Here is a 9,747-nt window from a genome sequence, read left to right as displayed (position 1 = left end):
CATAGTTGAAAGTTTGATGGTCTGTTAGTACAATTAACCACACAGCAGCCACATTGTACACAAACTCACTCACAAGCTGGCAACACTCAGCCTGCACCCCACCCTATGTGACTGGTTACAGGACTTTTTGACTGGCAGGCTCCAGCCCGTCAGGATTGGCAACACGACTTCAGCCAGCATTAATACAAACACTGGCGTCCCACAGGGTTGTGTCCTCAGTCCCATCCTCTACAACCTGTACACTCACGACTGTGTCTACTCCAACAAAGATAACATCATTTTGAAGTTCGCGGACGACACTGCAGTAATCGGTCGCATCACTGGAGGAGATGAGGCGGCTTACAGGAGAGAGATGGCCGGTCTGGTGTCATGGTGTGAGGACAACAACCTCACCTGGACACTGAACACCACACAGCTGGTCAAGAAGGCTCAGCAGCGGCTGTATTTCCTGAGGAGGCTGAGGAAATTTGGTATGTCGGCCAAGATCCTCAGCAGCTTCTACAGCTGCACTGTGGAGAGCACACTGACCAGCTGCATCACTGCATGGTACGGCAGCACTACTGCTAAGGACCGCAAACGCCTGCAGAGAGTGATAACAACTGCGGAGAAGATCACCAGGACACCGCTGCCCTCTCTGCAGAGCATCTACCATCGCAGAGTCCAGAGGAGAGCTGCCTCCATCCTCAAAGACCCCACACACCCCCAACACAGACTGTTCACACTTCTGCCCTCAGGGCGGAGGTTCAGAAGTGTATTTCACACTGAGACTCAACAACTCCTTCTTCCCCACTGCCATCAGACTCTTGAAGAGCTGACCCATTTTGAACAGTAATAATAATTTTTTGCACATCAGGTCATCTTACATATTATACATAATATAGAAAAAATATTATACATAATGTAATATTGCACAAAGCAATATTATATTATGTATTATATTTGCACTTAAAATAAATAGAAAGCCATTGACCTCACTTCATTAAACTCGGTTCAGTGAAGACAAGATGAAGTACAGACAACAAGAAGTCAGAACTGCATTAAATTCAGTCCTTTGTTTGTGGTGGTGCATCCTGCTGGTCCAGTTTCACAAAATTCTTAAAGTTTAGTGGTTATATGAGCACATGAAGGTCGACTTTGGCTGAAAAAAGTTTTCTCACTGAAAAAAACAAACAAAAAAATTATAGCTTTATTAAGTAGACCACAGCTATTAGAATCAGATTAATTGACCCCATGCAAGAAATTAGACTCAAAGTTGTGGAGAATTATTTGTAAAAAATAAACTCAGTTATGACTCAACCTTAACCTTAACATTAAAGCTTATACAGAACAGTAAAAAACTCAAATAACTGACTAAGTTACTAAACAATAAAATAAATTAATAATAATTCATTTTCCCCTAAAAAGTTAAATACTTTCAATTTGAAAATATTCTAAAATAGTCAAACAATTATAACAAGTTGTGTTCAGAGGTTTAAAATATAAAAAATTAAAAAGAAAAAAAGTTTTATATTTATTTTTTGTATTATTTCCATGACACAATCTGAATTTCTGAATCATTCCAGGTTTATTATTAATTACTAATTATAAAATACTAAATTATAGTAAATTATAAATATAAACTAATATAAATGACAAAAATAAAACACTCACGGTATATTTCAGAATGATTTGAGGTATGGTTTAAATTATACATCAAGGATTTCCTAAAATCTTGAGATATCAAAGGAAATCCAGGACCTGGCAGCAGGTAAAACACCTCAAGATAAAAATCAGAACAGGCTGACATCAGAATTCATTTTTTGTGACTTTTTATTAATTAAAAACAATCTAGCAGAACAACATTTAGTCTGTAACTGTAACACACACTCAGTCCAGCGCTGCACGTCATCATGTGACTGATGACTGCACAAAGTAAGGGGAAATTTGTACCTTTGTGGTAAATCTATGTCGTAGGCTCTACATAGATTCAGAGCACATGTATAAATTAAACATCAGGCAACAGGAATACATCATGTTTGAGCCATGAGGTACAGAGTTCAAACTGTGCCAAATCACACATCCATCAAACACACAGTCACATTAAGAGTTAGCTCAGAGTGTTTGTAACATAAATCATGTGATTATAATAAACAACACAGACAGAAAATTGGTTGAAATAACATGATTGATTGGCCAACGCTCATTAAAACTCCTCTTCCACTTTCAAGTTTAGTGCGATTTTTATTTTTTAACCTCTTACTTTACTTTTATATTATGCATTAATATATTTTTTCTAAAGTAAGTTAAATTGACTTTATAGTGTTTTCATCAAAATGCTTTGTTTTCATTACAGATTTATCTTTTTTTTTTTAATTATAAGGGATTTAAATGATTTGAAATCCCTTTAAGAAATTTTCATAATATAAAACGCATAAATCATTACAGATTTTTTGTTTGAAAATAGTCTTATTTTGTAATATTTTTCACATAATTTAATATCATCTTTTCTCACTACTCTCTTTTTTTACTTTTCTCAATTCACTGGTTTGGCTTGCAATCTTATCACTTCTGTGGCAAACTGAATTAAAGTTGCTTTACAATTTAGTATTTTGAAAATATTAAAAATATTCACATCCACAGATATTAATATAGTTGAGTATTAACAGGGCTGATGTAAAATGTTGATAAAAAGCCACATTTGCAATATGTTCTAATCAAGATCAATTGACTTGAACTTTAAAGCATAACGATAAAAATCACATTAAAGCAAAAAGTGGAACCTCTTTCTGGATTGTTTTAAGTTAATTCCTGTGGTTACACATATGTAAAAATATAAAACTATGATAACATATTCATGCTGCCTATGAGTTCTTTACAATATGAAACACTTTTCTGCTTTAACAAGACATTTTGTGTGATACAAAGTCAGTAAACGGGCACAAGTCTCTCTTTTAGCTCGAACAACCAATCGTGTTCACTACCATCATGTAAACATCAACTATGACTCTCGTCTCATGGAAGACGAATCACACATTAAAATGTGGTGATGGGATGACCATGTTGAATTTTTTTAAATTTGTTTTTCTTCAAGAAATATTTTGTTCATTTTTCTTAAAATGAAAATAATTTAATAAGAAAACCAGTAAGGAATTTAGAATCTTAACAAAATGTGTAATTTCTATCAACTGCCAAAGAAATAAATCAGTTATTCCTTTTTTAAATATATTTTTTAGGTAATAGTTTACTTAGGATAAATGTAATAACAATAACATTAGGGAACCAATACTCAGTATAAGGAAACAGTTTGGCAGTTTGAGGGAAAAAAATAAATGAACTGAGGCAACAAACCAAGAAAATATAAACATGCATAAGTGATTCCATTGATTTTAAAGGAACAAGACTTAAAAATATGTCTAGGGAACTATTCAATGAGTTAAAAGAATAGGTTGGCAGTTTGGAGAAAAAAGTTATTTAAGGGCATGCATTAGCATTTTCACTTTATCCACAGTCAGGGAACGTATTCAGAGGGAACAGACGAGAGAAATAATGGAGTAAGTCAATAAGACAAACAATGTACAAAAAAATTAAAATTAATAGTTTGGGCACAAACTAAACTTTTAGGCCAATAATCAACCGAAAAACAGGATAGATTTACTAGTTAAGGGAACAAGTTAGCTACTTGGGGTGAGTGATTTTAATGGAGGAAATTAGTAGTGTGAGAGTAGAGATATGCTTTTTCAGGGAACAAATGTGAGGAGCTCCATATAAACAATCCAGGGAACAAAGCAGCAACTTATGGAAAAAAATTATTTAAATGGGGTAGCATGTGTGGGCGACCTAATTGACATTGATATGAACGTAGCTAATTTGAAGGAGTTTCACATAATTTCCTAAGGGATTAATAAAGTATTCTGATTTGTCCAGGACAAGTACATTAAACTAACCCCAACATTACAGAGAAGAACAGCTGATTGGTTCATTTTGATGGGTTTATTTCCAGTCACAAAGAAAGCAAAGCTGGTAGTTTAACTCCACCGTGCCTACAAGTTTAACCCATTTTGGTTTCAGATTCGTTTTTGATGATGAGGATTTGGCAGGTTTTTGCTACATTGAAATTTAAAGTTCTTTTTTTTTTAAATATTCAGCATGCATTTTAAGTGATTATGCCTTTAATTTGTTTTTCACAGCTTTAAGTGGACACACACAGGACAAGTACCTTTAAAGAGTAAAAATTTGAAATAATTTAATTTTGAAATTTTTTTCACAGAGTTATGAAGACAGAATAAGGTTCCCCTATTTTCCATTTTGTATCTTTTTCATTTGTGTGGCACTCATCGTCTTCCGTACTCTCTCCAGTGTAGTGTTTAAAATATCATATAATAAGTTAAAACTGGTTTATGTTGGCATACCGCACTGTGGCAAGCAACATGGCACACATGACACGTACGCTGAATAAATACAGAAATAAATAAATAAAGTTCGTCATCAGTTCGTGTCTGAGTGACAGCAGGTCCAGTTGTTTCTGTGAGAGTGTGTGTGTGTGTGTGTTATTTAATGTTCTTTAGCAGTGAGGTGCGGGCGTTCACCACCGCCTTGAATGCGTCTTCACTGCCGGGGGCAACACATTTGTCTGGGTGCAGCAGGACTGCCAGCTTCCTGTACGCCTTGTTCACCTCCTCCCTAGAAATGAAAAGATAGTAAACTGCATTAGACACAATGTGAGAAAAAACAAAACGACTTTATTGAAAAGATGGCCTGTATGCTGGCGACTCACCGCGTGGCTCCGGGTTTGACTCCCAACATATCCCACGAGTCTTTGCTGTTGCGGATACGTCGGATGGTGTCGGCCTGCTCTTTGGTGAAGCCGACGCTGACCTCCGACACCGGGCGCTTCCCGCCGTTCTCGCACATGTCAGTGATGGAGGAGAAGAACGCCTGTGGAGAACACGGCACTCACTGAGACATGCTCCATAAAAAAAAATGTACAGGAAGCTGCGCATGTGTGCGAGGAATACCTGAAACATCTCGTTGATGCCCTCGCCGCTCTGTGCTGATGTCTCAAAGTAATGAAAGCCTCTGGACTCCGCCCACAGGCGCCCCTCGCCCTCATCCACCACCCGCCGCTTCGTCAGGTCCACCTGTATGAACACGCAGACATTTACCGCCAGCTGCATGTGTGTTTAATAAACCTCAATAAAAGATTTCCCACTCATTTTAAACAATACATTTTACAAAACAGCTACTTTTTAGTTTTCTGACTGTGCTGGAGCAGCTTAGCATGAGTCACAGTTCAAAATAATCCTTCTTTATCTCATTCGGGGCCTTAATACAGCTCCTGAGCACATCCTCTGTTTGAATCAAGCTGCTTCAGCTCCTCTCTCTTTAAGCTGCACTCAGTCTGACCTTGTTGGCGCAGACGACAAACACAATGCTGTCCATGTTGGCCTGAGAGCCCATTTCTTGTTTCATCTCGCCGAGCCAGCTGTCGAGGGCGTCGAAGCTCTCCCTCAGGCCGACATCGTACACGAGCAGCACGCCCTGGCTGTCTTTGTAGAACTCATTACGCACCTGACCGACACCACAGAGAAAGAAACATGTTCACAGAGCGCCGCCTGCTGTGTGGGTGCAAACATTACAAGAAGCCTTATTTTTGGCCTTTGAAAATATCTTGTTTTACGACAGCCTGTCACAGCCATTGATGTTAAAGAAATTCAGAGAAAAGAAGTCAGAATTTGAAATCTTCTTGTTGCATATTGGTCTTTTTTTAATATGATCTAATAGGATTTTTGTCAAAAAAATTTCCAGACATTTTACTTTTATGCAGTTTTTACTCATGAATTTACTAGTTTTCTTTTCTAGTAAATTTGTGAATTCTCTCTTATTTCTCTTTCACAGCACCTTTGGTGGCGCTCTAAAATGCATGTGTTTTATACATTTCTTCTGATGTGAACAACATAAATTGCTCGTTTTTGACTCACTTCATAGAAGAACGGGTGGCCGGCCATATCGAAGATGTTCACCTTGATTTCTCTGTCTCGAACCTGAACTCTGTTGGCAGATAAAACACATGTTAGTGCTCAGTAAAAAACATCATTACACACACAGTAAGTAAAAGTAAAGTAAAATTTTATTTATATAGCACATTTCTAGATAAAAGATCACAAAATGTTTCACAAGGTATAAAACAAAAACAGTCCAAAGTTAACAAAATGCAATTCTAAAAGATGTGTTTTTAGCTGTTTTTTAAAAGTAATCAATGAGTCTGCAGATCTTAAGTTCTGAGGAAGAGAGTTCCACAGTCTGGCGGCCACAGTGGCAAAAGCTCTATCACCCTTGGTTTTCAGCCTAGTATGCTGAATAACAAGTAGGCCCTGATCACAAGACCTCAGGGACCTACTAGGGACATAGGGCTGTAAAAGTTCAATGATGTAGGCTGGTGCTTGTCCTTGAAGAGCTTTAAATGTCAGAACCAGTATCTTAAAATGGACTCTGAATTCAACGGGGAGCCAGTGCAGCTGTATAAGCAACGGTGTCACATGAGAGAACTTAGATGTTCTTGTCAGAAGCCTTGCTGCAGGATTTTGAACAATCTGCAGACGCTCCAGGGAGTTTTTGTTTAGACATGTAAACAGTGAATTACAGTAGTCCAATCGTGATGAAATGAATGCATGAATAACAATCTCCAGTTCAGTATGAGATACTATGGGGCTCAGTTTAGAAATGTTTCTTAAATGATAGAAGCAGGACTGAACCAGAGATTTGACGTGGACATCCAGGGTAAGAGCAGAATCAGAGGTTACCCCTAGGTTCCTGATAGACGATTTCACAAATGTTGAAAGAGGACCAAGAGCATTCATTATGTTCGGTACATGTCTGTCCGGAGCACATACAAGGACTTCAGTCTTTTCTTCATTAAGTTGGAGGAAGTTGTCAGCCATCCAACCTTTGATGGTTTCTAAGCACACATTCAGAATCTGCAGCTTAGAAACATCTTCAGGTTTAAAAGACATATATAGCTGGATGTCGTCTGCGTAGCAGTGGTAGCGAATGTCCTCAAAGGGGCTCAAAACATGCTGGAGAGGAAGTAGATATATTAAAAACAATAAGGGCCCGAACACAGAACCTTGTGGCACACCATAGGACAGGGACGTGGAAGATGACCTGTACTTAGAGACCGCCACAGAAAAGTATCGTTCATAGAGATACGAGGAGAACCACTCTAAGGCAGACCCAGATACACCAACCCAGTATTTCAGCCTTTCAAGCAAAATGTAATGGTCAACGGTGTCAAAGGCTGACGTGAGGTCCAACATTAGGAGTACAGACACTTTCCCGCATCGTTTTGCATCAGAATGTCACTGGAAACTCTAAGTGACAGGAAGCAGTCTGTGAACTCACTTGGTGACGCCATAGTCGATTCCAATGGTTGCCAGATACTTTGGAACAAACCTCTTCTCGCAGTAACGTTTGATGATACAGCTCTGAAGAGAAAACAGTATTTAAAGATGAGCTCCACTGCCTTTCACACCAGACCATCCATCACACTGAGATTTGTTAATTTTTTACTGTTTTTATTTAGATAATTTGTGTTTTGTTAAGTTTTAATTGGATAATCCCATTTGCAGACATTGTATTTCAAATAATCATCAGTCTACAATTCTGAGCCTATTTTGGAAAAATTGGCTTCAAAAATGAGCTGTTAAGCCTTAATAACATGAACTTTTTTAGCCTTCTGCCCTTTAAAAGCCCATTTATGTCAAAATTTACATTAATTCCAAACAAAGATTTCTCAGGGTTAAACTAGCCTGATCAATAATATCACACATCAAACAGCTTTGTTTTATTGTGCTGATACAGCACAATAAAACAAACGTTTTTTAAGTGTGCGCTGCTAGTTGTTGCTGTCTGCTAAATGATGTTCCCAATATTAAAGGTAATAAAACAATAAATTCTTTTTATGACTAAAATCTGCGCCGAATTATACCTAATGCAACCACATTGAAAATAATTTTACCTGGGTGCTGTAATCTGTGAGAACGTGTGGTGAGATGTAACTAAAATCGGTTTTAAACGAAGTCTGGCGACAGAGTGAACAAAATAAACCAGAGCGCAAAAACAACAAAACTGACATCCAAAACAGAACAAAGACTACATAAAAAAATCTTTCACGACCTTTATACAATTGTTTCAAATGTGACATTATAAGCCATAAACTCACAGTAGTACAGTACAGGTGGTTTATAACAAGCTCAAGTAAAACGAACCAGACTCTATTTTAGGTTTGAGCTAAAATAAACAGGGGGTCTCATACCTTTCCGACCTCGGCGTTCCCGAGGCTAATCACCTTCACCCGAAGAGACTTCTTGTTGTCTCGTCTTTTCGGCGGGTTTGTTTCCATTTGGATTGTTTAAATTTTAAAGTTTTTTGGCGTTTAAAGCGACGCGACTGTGCCGGAATACAGCCGCTGTTGTTATTATTATTGTGACCGGAGCTAACAGGGCTAACTAGTTGTTAGCACGCTGGTTAGTATCTCTCACAGCCCTTAAACGGGATTATTTCCAGATTCATTAATCTCATCGCATCGTTTAACTTCAGCTCTAATGTTGACGTTTGCGTACAGCAGACAACCAGAGACCCTGCTGGTCTCATAGCCTTTATGCTAATCAGCTGTTTGGGACTAGCATGGAGTTAGCTGCTCACTCAACTTCCGCCTGTATTTTCAAAATAAACTACATATAGGGGAAACTGTAGCTTTGAGGTTTTCCGTATACTTACCAAAGCAAGAAATGTGCACACAAAATGCTATCTATATGATTTTAAAAACAAAAAAACTTAAATTTACATCAAGGTCTTTTATTTTATAGTCAAAGAGTATTCAGTTTTATTTTGAGAAACGGATACCGGACAACGTAAAAACACTGAAAAGCTATTACTGTAAGTTTAAACAATGTAATTTAACAATATATTCGCTCCTAAATTAATTCATTTTATGAAAAATAGTTTTCAAAAATGTAACAAGTTGTAATTTTCAGAATTTGAAATATTTTAAGAACAAAACTATTTAAAATTTCATGACTTCAAAGATTGTATTACTTTTATACATTCATGACATGAAATCCAATAAAATGTAGATATATGAAGAAGATGAAGAAGAAGATGGCCGTAGTGATAAATCTAGTGATACAGAATGACAGCAACATCAGGATGAAGGACCTCAAGAAATACCAAGGGCTCAGAGAAGAGCTGGAGAAGATGAGGGCTAGGCAAGTGGCTACAACAGATCCCAGTAACAACATCGAAGATCTCTGTCCAGAAGAGCGCAGTCCCAGGAACAGCTAAGATACTGCACAGGACCCTCAAACTCCCAGGCCTCTGGTAGAGGACCTGAGCTTGAAGGATAAACCACCCTCAGGGGCTATTCTACTCTATGCTTATACTTAACTGTTACCTTAAAGTTCCCTTCACTTCTTCAGTTTTAATATGTATGTGTTTTAAAATCATCGGTAATCAACGAATTTAAACCTCACTTGTAACTTTAAGCTTATTTAAAAATAAAGGTTCTTTAACTGTTATTGTTACCAAGCCTTTTCTGCTATTTTTAATTACCAAAAAAGAGCCATAACCTTTTTCTAAACATATAAAGACCTTTAAAGAAACACGTTTAACGGTTTACATGTAATTAATCCATTAAATTCTGTAATTTACCCATTAATACATTAATCACTCATTAATCACATCATTATGAATTTTAGATTTACTGGACTTTAC

The 9,747-nt window shown here is 37.3% G+C and overlaps 1 protein-coding gene across 1 annotated transcript; it reads right to left on the bottom strand.

The window, feature by feature from the left end:
- Positions 1–1,806: 1,806 nt before the first annotated feature.
- On the bottom strand, positions 1,807–8,683 carry dnajc27 (DnaJ (Hsp40) homolog, subfamily C, member 27). Its single transcript, XM_063466568.1, has 7 exons — positions 8,291–8,683; positions 7,378–7,460; positions 5,958–6,027; positions 5,383–5,547; positions 4,995–5,117; positions 4,754–4,914; positions 1,807–4,659 (listed from the first exon to the last, which is right to left on the bottom strand). Exons 1-7 carry the CDS (start codon positions 8,375–8,377, stop codon positions 4,527–4,529), a joined length of 822 nt encoding a protein of 273 aa, XP_063322638.1. The 5' UTR covers positions 8,378–8,683; the 3' UTR covers positions 1,807–4,526.
- Positions 8,684–9,747: the final 1,064 nt, after the last annotated feature.

The sequence above is a fragment of the Pelmatolapia mariae genome, linkage group LG23 (assembly GCF_036321145.2).
Source record: "Pelmatolapia mariae isolate MD_Pm_ZW linkage group LG23, Pm_UMD_F_2, whole genome shotgun sequence".
In the NCBI taxonomy this organism is placed as follows: domain Eukaryota; kingdom Metazoa; phylum Chordata; class Actinopteri; order Cichliformes; family Cichlidae; genus Pelmatolapia; species Pelmatolapia mariae.
The sequence above is the reverse complement of the archived record's forward strand: the minus strand, read 5'-3'. Positions and strand labels throughout refer to the sequence as shown.